This window comes from Sipha flava, unplaced genomic scaffold (genome assembly GCF_003268045.1).
Source record: "Sipha flava isolate LNK unplaced genomic scaffold, YSA_version1 35a_pilon_pilon, whole genome shotgun sequence".
Taxonomy (NCBI): domain Eukaryota; kingdom Metazoa; phylum Arthropoda; class Insecta; order Hemiptera; family Aphididae; genus Sipha; species Sipha flava.
The window spans coordinates 1,433,255-1,447,298 of NW_020273058.1; the positions used below are offsets into that span (position 1 = coordinate 1,433,255).

General features: G+C 27.7%; 2 protein-coding genes across 3 annotated transcripts in view; one reads left to right on the forward strand and one right to left on the reverse strand.

The window, feature by feature from the left end:
* The window catches only part of LOC112687620 (pro-resilin-like), a 10,475-nt gene extending 984 nt beyond the window's left edge, over window positions 1-9,491 (reverse strand). Inside the window, exons 1-2 of the mRNA XM_025560422.1 lie at window positions 9,179-9,491; window positions 193-1,640 (exon numbers count right to left, since the gene is read on the reverse strand). Coding sequence (XP_025416207.1) covers window positions 193-1,640; window positions 9,179-9,205 — 1,475 coding nt within the window. The 5' untranslated portion in view covers window positions 9,206-9,491. The remainder of the gene's footprint in view (window positions 1-192; window positions 1,641-9,178) is intronic.
* The window catches only part of LOC112687610 (neurobeachin-like protein 1), a 113,006-nt gene that overhangs the window by 16,936 nt on the left and 82,026 nt on the right, over window positions 1-14,044 (forward strand). For both annotated transcript variants that reach the window (XM_025560410.1, XM_025560411.1), the window contains exons 32-33: window positions 13,135-13,284; window positions 13,709-13,866. In XM_025560410.1, the coding sequence (XP_025416195.1) occupies window positions 13,135-13,284; window positions 13,709-13,866 (308 nt within the window). The remainder of the gene's footprint in view (window positions 1-13,134; window positions 13,285-13,708; window positions 13,867-14,044) is intronic.

A 14,044-nucleotide genomic window follows, 5' to 3' on the forward strand; every position in this document is an offset into this window, starting at 1 on the left:
GAATTTGAAGGTGCACTAGATGGTGCACCATACGAATTTGATGGTGGACTAGGGGGTGCACCATATGAATTTGAAGGTCCACTAGATGGTGCACTATACGAATTTGATGGTGGATTAGGAGGTGCACCATATGAATTTGAAGGTCCATTAGAAGGGGCTCCATATGAATTTGATGGTGGACTAGGAGGTGCACCGTATGAATTTGAAGGTCCATTAGAAGGGGCTCCATATGAACTTGAAGGTATGTTTGAAGGTGCTCCATAAGAAGTCGAAGGTCCGTTTGGAGGCGCTCCATAAGAAGATGAAGGTCCGTTAGAAGGGATTATTGATATAGATTGACTAGAAGATGGTGCGTTATAACTATTTGTTGGTACCCCATATGATGTTGCCGGTGGTGACGGTGCTCCATAAGAAGAAGATGGCAATGATGGTGCTCCATATGAAGATGAAGGTTTTGATGGTGCACTATAGGAAGAAGATTGTGACGGAACGTTATAAGTTAATGAAGGAAAAGATTTAGAGGAAGTTAATCCAAATGAAGAAGATTGTGTTAGTGAAGGTGCTCCATAGGAAGATGAAGGTGGAGCTCCATATGATGGTGATGGTGGGGCTCCATATGATGGTGATGGTGGGGCTCCATATGAATTGGATGTCGGAGGTCCTTGTTGAGCTGCTGATGGTGCTCCATATGAAGACGAGGGGGGAGGTCCAAATGAAGGTGAAGAGGGCGCTCCATATGAGGTTGATGGAGGTGCCCCATATGAACTTGATGGTGGTGCCCCATATGACGATGATGGTGGGGCTCCATATGAACTTGATGGTGGTGCACCATATGTCGATGAAGGCGGAGCTCCATATGAACTTGATGGTGGAGCACCATATGAAGATGATGGTGGAGCTCCATATGAAGATGATGGAGGTGCTCCATACGATGATGATGGTGGAGCTCCATATGAGGATGAGGGAGGTGCCCCATATGATGATGATGGCGGAGCTCCATATGAGTTTGATGGTGGTGCCCCATATGACGACGATGGCGGAGTTCCATATGACGATGATGGTGGTGCACCATATGAAGATGATGGTGGAGCTCCATATGAACTTGATGGTGGTGCACCATATGAACTTGATGGTGGTGCACCATATGAAGACGATGGCGGAGCTCCATATGACGATGATGGTGGTGCACCATATGAAGATGATGGTGGTGCACCATATGAAGACGATGGAGGTGCTCCGTATGAATTAGACGGTTTAGAAGGAGGTCCATAAACAGGTTTTGGTGGTCCAAAAGATGGTTTTGTTGGAGGTCCATATGATGGTTTTGGTGGTCCATATTTTGGCTTTGGGGGTGGTCCATATACTGGTTTTGGAGGTCCATAACTTGGTTTTGGAGGTCCATAACTGGGTTTTGGTGGACCATATTTTGGTTTCGGTGGAGGTCCATATTTAGGTTTTGGCGGTGGGCCATAAGCTTGTTTAGGTCGTCCACTAGATTTTGGTGGTCCATAAACAGGTCTTGGCCTTGATTGTTTTGGTGGACCATATTTTGAAGGAGGTTCTCTTCGTATTCTTACATGTGATTCATTTCCAGCTTCTACTGCGCTGTAGACACTTATGAAAGTAGTGAGTAGAAATATCTGTAACAATAATAAATACTTCCTTAATTGAAAATCAATGCAAGTAGAAAATCTGCGGTTTAAAATACTATTGAAAATGTCAAAAAATCAATTGAAGTGAAAGTATAGTTACGAATAGTATTTCCTATCAAGGAAACATAAGTAATAATGATTAAAACGTAGATGACATTTTTGGAAACCAAAGATAATATAATTATTTTCAGACAAATGTCCTATTTTACATTTCTATAAAGATAAATTTGTATTATGTTCGTTTAACATGTTATTTATAATAATATACCATATACACACTACCTTTATATTTTCAAGAATATTGAATCATCATCTTTTTTTACATATTTGAAAAGTTATAAGATAATTATCATCAATATATTATTAAAGTATGTATTACAATTGTATTCAGAGACGTATTTAGAATTTTGACGCTTCGGGTACAGTTTTATTGCCACCCCTACATGTATACGTATATGATTTTCAAGAAAGGTAATATTTATTATCTACGAATTTTACGCGATCAACTTTTGATAGTATTATTATGAAAATAAAAATCGCCATGTGGTCACTGCGCAAAATTTTAAAACATTAACATTTTTCAATTGACGAATGAAAAAAGATGATGGTTACAAAAAAATGCTGCTACTCTTTGATTCCAAAAAAATCTACCGCCCGGGACGACGGTACTCACTCGCCCCCCTTTAATACGTCCCTGATTGTATTGAATAAATAGAAACAATTATATGATAATTTTTTTCTCAATATTGAATGTTTAAGATATTCAAAACTTATAACAGTATCAATTGTGTAATAGTATTATAATGTCCTGCATTCAGAATCATCTTTTAAATACCTTTTTCATTACTTTCAAATTTAAACCAATAATTCAACACTCGGAATCAGTAACATCTGATAGTAACAGAGATAGTATAATAAGTATAATAGTACCCAGACAGATTTTTTATTGCTTATTTTTACGTTAGCTTATATTTTGTTGCATTATAGTTTTTTTTCTTAAAAATATTGTTTAGGTTTTTATCGTATAGCAAAAATGTTGATTTTAATCATTAGTTAGTATGACATATGTGAAATGTTGTTTATACGTATTATATGTTTAACTATAATGTTGTAGGTATTATATGTATGTTTATGAAAGGTATTGAAACGGAAATGATGCTGATAAATAGTTTATTTCATTAATCAATGTTAATAAAAATTGCTTCAATATATTTTTGTTTTTAATTGTTTATATTTTATGCAAGAGTATTAAAAGTGACCGAAATATCCGTTATTGTTTTTTATAATATTTTTTAATTTTGTGGCTCATATGAAAGTAGAATAATGAGATCGGGGAATCGTTATGAATTACAGCACACAGATAGGTAGATATTCCGGATGTTCAAGACAACATTTCTGACCACTGGTACTGAATAAATAACTATAGTTGATGTTATGCTGACCTTCATTTACTGGCACCGATTCTTTGACCAATGTTTATGATCCCCTGTTTTTCTTCTTTCTTGTGAGTTTGCGAATAAGTAACCATATTCACAGTTTTAATTTTTTGTCAATACAAGTTACAAAAAGAAAAACTTTTGCTCTCAATAAGCATTAAGAGGTTCACATATATATGATATAAGTATATGTAATGTATTTAATTTATATATACATTCATTGACATATTGCAAATATTGGTGTTGTTTTCCTAAAGTAATCAAGAACCTGGCAAATGTTAAATCTATTTAAAATACTTTATAATTTTAACTTAATAAAATTTAACTAATTAAATTATTTAAAGTTAAGAACAGTTACTATTTAAATTAAAAGAAAACTAGTTTCAAGAAAACCGTTTATAATATGAAATTATGTTTTAGTTTTCTTATTGTGTATTTTTACATTCAAATAACCGTGTAATTCTACATCTGCACAGTGCACAGTTACATTTACTGAGCTCGTTTATACTATTGTTTTCGTCTTCTCATATTTTAATCTATATACTATTTCAATTTTTCAATGCGTGTATCGAGTAAATAAGATTTGTCTTTGAAAAGACAAATAAATTGCATTTCAAATATTATACAAACGATATTAATTGACATATGTGAAAAACAGAGTTACACTTTCACTGGAATCATTGTTATTCATTTTTATAGAACAGTATTATAATATAACATTGACGGACTATCTGTTCTATTATATTCAACTAAATAAAACATTTTGGAGTTATACGTTTTTAATACTTTGATTATATTAAAGAAAGTTAAATGAGATAATTACATATAATAAATCAACGGACTTTTTAATTAATTTTTTCTTATTTTATAATTCGCTTGAGTTTACAGTTTATATACGTTTAGTTTTCAAATTATTTATTCTATTTAGTTTTTCAATTTTATAAATTCTCGTTTCGACTTTAAATTTTTCTTAATAATATTTCCAATAAACAGAGAAATTAATAAGAATAATGCAAGAATATACACAATAGATAATCAAAAAATGTTTTTATAATAATTTAATAAATAAATTACAACAATATTAACAATGATTATATAGAACCTTACAAATCCTCAAGTATTTACGAATTAATACCATTTACTAAATATTTTATAATATATGCAAAGTTTGAGTAAATTACATTTTAATCCAATTTATTTTAGTTCGATATTTTGTTTGTATAAAATATTGAATACTTAAATACATTTTTATCATATGATTCACAACACTACCTGTAATTTATCTTTCATTATACGTCAGTATTTCCTTGAAAATTTAATAAATCCTTGATTTTTAGTTTTTATAAATTAGTATTTGAACATCGATTTAAAAATTATAATAATAATAATAATAAATGATAGAATAGTAGAACTCATGTTTAGAATGTTGATTGTTATAATATTGTACAAAAATATGATTTTTTTTAATCATATTTTCATTTGGAAGAAAATGATCAATTTATTTAAAGTTGTATCAGTTGTTAATTTAAACCTATTTTATAATTGATCATATCCTTTTTAAATTTTTTTTTAATATTTGTATTCATAGATTATTTTTTATAAGTAGGTGTCTATATCGAATTTTAAACACTTTAAATTTTTTGGATTAACCTGATTTTCGTTTAGAACTATCTATTTTTTTAATGATAGTTTAATTTCTTTTAAACATTATAATACATAAGCCTATTATTCATTTTCGATGATATATGCGAAGAAAAAAGAATATGGTAATTGTATTTTATCCAGAATTTATTTCCAATTAATTAGAATAATTTGTATTAATTTTACTACAGCTATATGTTAATTACAAATAAATAATCAGATCTGTATTTATGCAAATAAAAAACACTTAATGTTTTAGGTGTATTATAAAAATTATTGAATTTTAAATACTTGTATATTCTAGTTATATTTTAAAGTTATTCATAAAACAAAATAATATAAATGCACAAATCTATAAAAAATTGTTTTAATTTTTATAATCGTTCAATACCAAACAAATACATATTTATCAAGTATCAACTACTACATTTAAAAAAAAAAAAAAATTTTAAAAAAATCATAATACATTTTATGCAATTATAAAAAATAGAAATTCATTAATTCGTAGATAAAATAATAATTAAAATTTTATTATATAATTTTGTAATAGTTATTATTTAAATTCAATATTTTATATTGAATTTAAAATAAATGTATTTTTAATAGAATATACATCATATTAATTATGAATAAAGAAAATATCAGAACTGGCTGCATTATATTACTTTCAAAACCCATAATATTTTTGTAAGTAGGTATACTTTGTTTCCGATTTTGGTCTAAATACATATTTTAAATGTATTCACTCACCTGTAGCTTCTAGTATTCTATGTAATTCCTAATATAAGCAATTAGGTATTTTTTATTATCCTTTAATTAAAGTGCAGAGTTCAAAATGAATAATACATTAGTTACAGGTACAAGTAATTGATAACTAATAAGATTCCGAGAAAAACCGTGAAAGTACCTATAAAATATTAAATTCATATGTCAAACTAGAAATGGGGGTCTTCTTTCTTTTGTCGTAAACGAAAAGTGAAAACAAATAGCTTACCTTCGTGTGATTTATGTGTTTTTATTTATATGAGTTCTTATAAAATATTAAAATGTCTACTTTTGTGGGTTGATTTTCCATTGTACTTTATATTATATTTCCTTTATTTCAAGAGCTCAAAATGACTTGCTATTAATGTAAACCACGTGAATAATTAATTTAACTAGATAATTGTAAAAAAGTTTACATTTTTAATGAATGTTAATAATTGTTTTTTGCCTGTATATAATAATAGAACAGTTCTTATATATAAATAGAAAAAATTATTGTAGGAGGTATAGTAGGTGCTACGAGTATGATTGGATATTTTTTTAATGAAATATAATTAAATGTACACGAGAAAAATATTAATTGCAATTTAAATAATGTTCATCAATTTTATCACTATTTATCATTATTATTGGTTATCAATGATAAGTCATAAAATAATTTTGAACTAACTTACATCAACCATTTGTTGATTTCGAGGAGTTATTGATGGTAAACCCCGTTCTAAGTGATTACTTTACTTCGACTGATAGAGAAATTTAAATTATAACTTATAATTCAATAATAATATGTTGGTATTTAGTTCAGTGTACACGAATTTCCTTCTAAATCAAGGTAGGTTACCTTTTTTTTATTCCAATTGCCTCCGGGCTTTAAGGAAAAAATTCGAATACACTGCTCCCATTTAAACATTATACATTTAAACACTTTACTTGAATTATTGTCTCCCACGTAACATTACCCTAGGATATAGTTCATGTTTTGAATTGATACATCAACTATAATTTATTGTTATAAAAAATTTCGCATGTAGCATACACTTAACACGAAAAAACTTTTATAACAAGCAATTATCTTTAATTTGCTTCATATTTTTCATATTTCCCATTAATTATTTAAACTTAATTTTATTGAATGTATTAATTAATTATAATTTAATGTATGTTGGATCGATTCTGCGAATGACTTATTACTATTAATATGTGCCAATTAAAAATAAATCATTATTATTAATTTTAATATTTAATAATTACTATTTTTTATTTTATATTTAACTTTTAATATGTGTCTTGTTTTTCACAACATTATGGTACACTCTTTGCCCTAATAGGGGTTAATAAATAAATATCTGTTGCCATTTTAGTCTTTAAACTTGAAAGTATATACAGCGCATAAATAAACTGTTCAAATTTTATATATTTATATTTTATTGATCTACAATTATTATGTGCATATATTACTGATAGATATATTATATATCAAAGGCGGCCAAAATTTTTTCGGCTACGATCTACTAAAAATATACTTCACCTTTAAAGATCGACTTTCTTGGAAAAAAATTTTTATTATTAAATAATTATAATTATTATGAAACATACTTGCTTAAAGTGTATATAAACATACACAAAGTATTATAAACTAATTACTAATTACTAAAAATAATATATTATACAGATAAAACTTATCGACAATTTGTTAATAACCACCACGATTAATTTTCGTGCAGGTGGCCTAAAAATAAATTCTAACATGATGGACTCTGAAATCGTCCGCGATCGATCGTTTGACCGCCCCTGTTATATATTATGACATATATTACAACATATGTTAAGGGGGTTAGGTTAGGTTAACATACGTTATAATAATTTACGCGTGCGTTTATGGTATATTAATTCTATATAGGAGGCAACTCGAATGCGCTGATAACCATGTTACCTGTTTATTAATTTAAATGGTTTTTAATTTTTTTATAGTTTATGAATTTACTAATGGTTATAGTCTGTTGTCTAGTTTAAATCTATATTACCTCATATAGATTTAAATAAAAAAACCAATAATTTTTATCATGAATTTTTAACTATGTTACAAAGCTCCTCTTTGATTTCATCATAAAAAACCAAACTTTTTTCGTATTAGTTACAATTTTTTTAAATACAGTTAATTACTGAAAAATAGTGATGTTTGTGAGGGTTTTTATAGGATTTGAAATGTGAACAATCAATTTCAAGTCTAGGGCGACCAGCTAATATAAACATTTATAGAATTTTTGTTGTATACGAAACAATTTTCAAAGTTTTAGATTTTGCTATTTTAAAATAGTTGTAGCAAAAAAGTCTTATCTGTTGTGTGTTAATAATTTTGATAAAATTGATTCATATGTATCTTTTAAAATTGTAATATTTTTAATTTCTTAAAAAAGTCCCAGAGTATTTTGTATTAATAATCTACAAATGGAAAAATGTATTAATTTAAATTTAATTACTTTAATTTATACATCATGCATTTATTCTACCGTTATATAAATAATTATTTTATGTATATGATATTTCTTCAATGGAGCTTTACGCAACCTTCGTAATTTACTCGTTTTGATTAAATGTATTTATTTTTTTTAAAGTTTATCATTGTTAATTTAACTATCAATTTTATTATTAGAAAAATATCTTGTTTTATCTTAATACTATATTTATATTAATTATTTTAACTTATTACAAGTGTATACTATAGTATGAGTATACATTTTGGAGATCAATTATTATTTCTTGTAATTTTTATTTAAATCATGTGCGTAGTCTCAGTTATACTCGTAAGTATCCTATCCTTTGTGTTTCAGAATATTTACTATAGTCGTATATATATTTGTTTGAATTATTTTTAAAAAATTTTAAATCGTCTAGTTATTAATTAGTCATATACGTAGTTTTTATTTAATGGAATAAAATGGGAAAAACTATATTATTTTCTTGTAGAGTGTTGTAATTTTTAGAATAAATGTCATGTGATTGTGTTGATACATTACAATAAATTTCTACACTTGTAATTTCACTTAAAAGCTTAACTATCCGTTTTTTATTATTTCTTGTAAATAATAACATACATATTGTATTACTTGTATAAAAACTATTAAATTACTTTTAATTCTTCAAATAAAAGTGTTATCACTGGGTGGCTTCTTTATCAAGCTTTATTCATGTCATTAATAAATTAGCAAATACCCTTATTGGTGCCAGTATGGCACAGATTGTGTGTGTGTCAAAAAATTACTTTTAAAAAATTAAATAGAAACTGTCTGTAAATAATCGAATATATTTTTCTAAATTGTATTACTATAAATTATAAAACTATTAAATATAACTAAAATTGGTTGTAATAATGAACATTGGTGGTTTTTATAATACTTTAAATTTTTGATTTTTTTTTTTTCAATTTCCAAATAATAAATAATACCTTTTACATTAAACATTATTCAGTTTGATTTAAAGGATATATAAATTGATGGCTCATTACCGTATTATTATCGTTTAATATTACGTATCTTTGAATGGTAATTTTCGATAATCTAGTTTCTTGTGACATGAAAGTTTTATATCTCATCGATGTTCAATAATATACCAAAAATATACCATCATTTGTCCATTATTACTTAAAACGTTAACGATGCAGTAATGTGTTATTATTTTACTTACTGTTTGAACAATCTGTTTGGTCATCATATTGTTCTAATCCACGTTTAGGCAGTACTCTTGAAAAAAATAGACTACACAGAGTGTGATTTCTGAACGGTAAAAACTACTATATCAACAATAAAAACAACAACAACAACAACAACAACGACGACGACGATGACAACAGAAACGGGAAAAAACGACAACGACAGTTTAATGGCAGCTATATCGGACAGTAATGTAAAGTACACACTATTATCTTAACAACACGTTTCGCGCGCACTGGACCCGATATAGTTGATGCAGCGGCGTCCTGGAGCTCACTGCTTGTACGGAGCCGTCAATGAACGTCTTCTTCTCTCTCGCAAACATTCTAGCACCCGGAACTTACTTTCCCACTTACACACGGCGAAATGTGTACAACACGCATAATCCCATAAACCCACTGAACATATTTTTTTTTTTTAATTTCGTCGCTTAATTGATATGTAGCTGACCGTGAATGATACACAGCCGTTTTCAGTTCCTCAGTCCGTTACCGCCAGGTTAAGACTTTCATCGCGTCAAAAGAAAGCCACGGTATTGAGTCACGTTAATTAGAGGATTGTGTTTAGATGGTGCCTAACTGTGAAACAGTGATGGACCAGTTTTAGGCACAAAAATTGCCTAAACAAAATAAGAAAAAAAAAATGCACTACGCGTCGTGTTTTCACTTATAATTATATATGAGTTTGTCTCCGTTCTGATATATATTTTTATACGGATTGTTATGTTTAATTTTAGTAATAATCCTATTAATGTCATGAGAAATGTTTAGTTATGTCATTTTACACGGTTTAACAAGGAATTATAACGTGATGTTTTCTTATTCTTGAAATTGACGAGATTATATCCCGTAGTTGGTGTACAGACAAATCGGACAAATCCGGTATCGTTTTAATCGTATATGAAAAATAATCACAACAATTCTTTTGTGTACGTATGTTAAAATCCGATTTTATATTTAACAGTTATAAGTACCTATGTGAATAGTAAATATTTTGTGGTGTACTAGATTTCGTCGTTCTGTATTATGGGAAGTACATTAATTTTACGAAAATAAAATAAAACTCATAGGTATTGTTTTACTCATTGTTATAAGTTGTATAAGTTATATAGTTGGGATATTTTAATACAAAGTTATTGATGTTGAGTATATTTATTGATATCTTAATTTCACTATGACTAGTTTAGTCATTACATACATCATTTAATGTTATATCATTTCAAAACTATGTAGATTTTTAGAAATGTATAGTTCAATATTATGGAAGTAAGATTTTGGTGATTACTATTATGTTAAAATATTTCGTTAATAATAATTATTGTATTCGATGATTCGTACATTTAAAATTCTGTGATTTTATCTGTTCTCGACACTTGCATTTTTTAAATTTTAAATTTGAAAAAATCTATTATTCAGTTAAAATAAATATACTTAATATGTCGATTTAGTCATGAACGGTATACATATCAGTTATTAAAATATGACAATAAAATTGGTGCATTGCAATATATATATATTTCCATTGTAGATTTGATTTAGAATTCAAATTTTTGAGTTATTTGTTACTTGTAAAATTCTTTGAATTAAAAACTTATGTATACTTTATGCATAAATTAACCCAAATAAGTTGTGATTTGAAGGTTTATAAAATGCTAAAACATTTACCTAAATGTTAAGGCTTTAATAAATTTAGGAAGTTAACTTTGCTGCAGATGATATAAAATAAGTTATAAATTACATGTTTCATTACAAGTATTGTGTATTATGATACCAAATTATCTTTAATTGGTATTCACCAGCCTTCGGGTTTTAATCAGCATTTCCACTCTACTAATTATGACAGCGCAACCCTCTGTATCATGTAACTCAAATTTTCAACGGTATTATTAAATATGTCAACAATATAAGACGTTAAATCTTTGATTACTCAAAATTACTTTGTAACATAACTTTAAATTTTTCTTTAAATCTAATTTACAGTATATTTATTTTTTATGTATAACTTATCATGGCGTTAATAGAACAAATTATTATTTTTATTAATTAAATGAATCACTTAATTTTGAATAATAAAATTTATTTTTATTACATCCTTATATATTGTATTGGATATTTGAATCAATGCAATTTTTATATTGCAATCACTGCAGTATAATTGTTACTACTGTTAATCGTGTTGAACGTCTTACATAAATATGTATAAAATTGATTTTTATTCTTAAATATAATGTATAAACATGTATATGTAATGTATATTTGAATTCAATATAACCATTTTCAATAAATTTATACAATGGATAAATCACATAAAATTACATATAACGTATTCAATAATATTAACCAATATGTCATAAAATTGTCTTTAACGTAATACATCGGTAACAAGTAAAAATTTTGTTATAAACGTATAAATACATTAGAAATTATTTTTCGGTTTTGAGCTTTATTTTCATATTTAAATTACTATACTATCAAAACATTCCAAACACATTTGCCAGTGTTTAATTTCTATAATATTTTGTTAATATTTTCATGATAGTTACTAAAAAAGTATTGAATAATTTAAGTATAATGTGTACTCGAAAATGGTAACTTTGAATAATACCTTTGAGAAAATAAGTTTTTATTTTTATAAAAATAAAAGACTAACTAAAAGCCATTTAATAAAGATAGTTTTACCCATCTAATAAATATATTTTTTTGATGTTTCAACGCTCTCTTCTATATATATTTCATATAAATACAATTTTATACATTTTTCAATAAGAATATTGTTCCAAATACCATTGTCCAATCATTTTTCCATACGAATAATATTCTTCTTCAGGAATGATATTCGTTTCGTTTATTTCAATTCCATTGTTCCGATGTAACGCGCAATTCTAGCGAAAGTGTTCCAGTGTGTATGGTATCATATCCTCGTACAAACGTTATGCGTGTATTACGGCAAAGTCATCTTTGACGAATTTTCTATAGACAAAAAAAAAAGGTGATAGGAATAGTAATAATAATAATAATAATAATAATAATAATAATAATTTAGGTTTATAATCAAAATGATTGCACTTGGCGTTGTCGATACGTTTTGCAAATAGGATGGAATTTTATCATACAGTCAACTATAGGGATTATAGTTAGTGTGTACACTGTGCTATATGGGTGGTAATTTACTAATCAGGGGATTCACGTAGTATCAAAATAGATGATATTGAAATGTGATGGCTTCCTTTCACTGGAAAAATACACCATTAGCAGTGGCGGCGGCGGCGGCATGTAATCATAACAATATAACGATGTGTTTCTCACGGTGTCTGGCCACCATTATCGATGAAGGGGTCACGAGAGGTTTCTGAAAGTGAAATCATTGTTTTTTGGACGGCACGACCTAAGTCAGATTTTTATTCGGGTGTAGCAAGTGGACATAAATGAATAGAAAGCTATGCACTATATGCTTACTCAAGTCTGTATAGCCGAATTTGCAATTATACTTATTTCCACCTGTACAGCTTCATTCCCTTGGCGTGTTAAAGTTCAGAGTTTTTGGCAATAACGCACTATTTGATTAATAATTATATAATAAATGTCATTATATGAGGTCCTTGACATTTAATTAAAAATAACTTATTGGACCAAGCTGAGTCCCTCAATTGTAGAACATGTATTCACCTACAGTTTCACCAGTCTTGAATTAGCATTGTCTTCCATTCACCAACACCCTCATTCTAATAGAGAAATTCGTTGTTTGTCATAACTGACACATTAAATGATTGCATAGTTACCTTTGACCCTTTGAAATATGTATTTTAAATTCAAATCACAATGGGTAATATTCATAAAACATTGTCTTGTCACACCCGTAAAATGGAAAGTACGGCCATCGCCATGTGATTGATATGTGTTCATGACGAATTTGTATTTTGTTTGTATGCAGGTATCAGACCTTTGCAAGGATTACCGAAGATCAATGAATGCAGAGATTACTGAGTCGATGAACACATTTTGGGCTGAATGCTATGAATTATACAAAAACGCCTTAGATACCAGGAATATGCTTGTCGCCGAAAGTCGAAAATCATTTCAGGTAATTAATTAGTACTTGGTAGGTAGATCATTTTTATTTTTTTCATTCAATTATTATGTTCGTGGGTTTGATTTATTATTATAAGACTCTATTATAATTTGATTTCATAATCTTATACTCTCGAAGACTCTGCGTAATATTGCGTATAATAAATTCAGTGACTTGTGCATTTTGCTTAACTTTTGGAAGCCTTACCATACAATTATAATTACCGTATACTTTCTATTTTCAAATATTATTATAACTAGTAACTATAGTTGCTTTCAACTTATAAATATTTTTTCCTACGTGGTTATTAATAAACATAACTTAGTTTATCAGTTAGGTAGTTGATGCGCGATTATTCTGTTGCGGTTATTAAACTCACTTTCATTCGATTTTACCTGAAACTCTAACCTTATATTTAATCATTGTTATTATTTAGACGGTGATACTAGAGCCTTATAAGAATAAAAAACAGGAAGAAGAATCAAGAATATATTTAATGGAAAATCAGAAAAAAGCTCAAAGATTATTAGTGCGTGCAAAATGGAGACAGATAAAAGGATATCTGTGCGGAGAAAGAGGACCCTGGAAATCAAGGTTAGTATGATGGTTTTTATTTTTTCTGGAATGTACAAATTTTTGTTTTAATATCCCATTTAAATATAATTTCTATACAATATATCGTTACATTTATTTACCCTAATTTATTTTTAATTGCAATGGGATTTTAAGTGTATGAGATTTTTATATTATAATTTCACAGTTTATACTATAT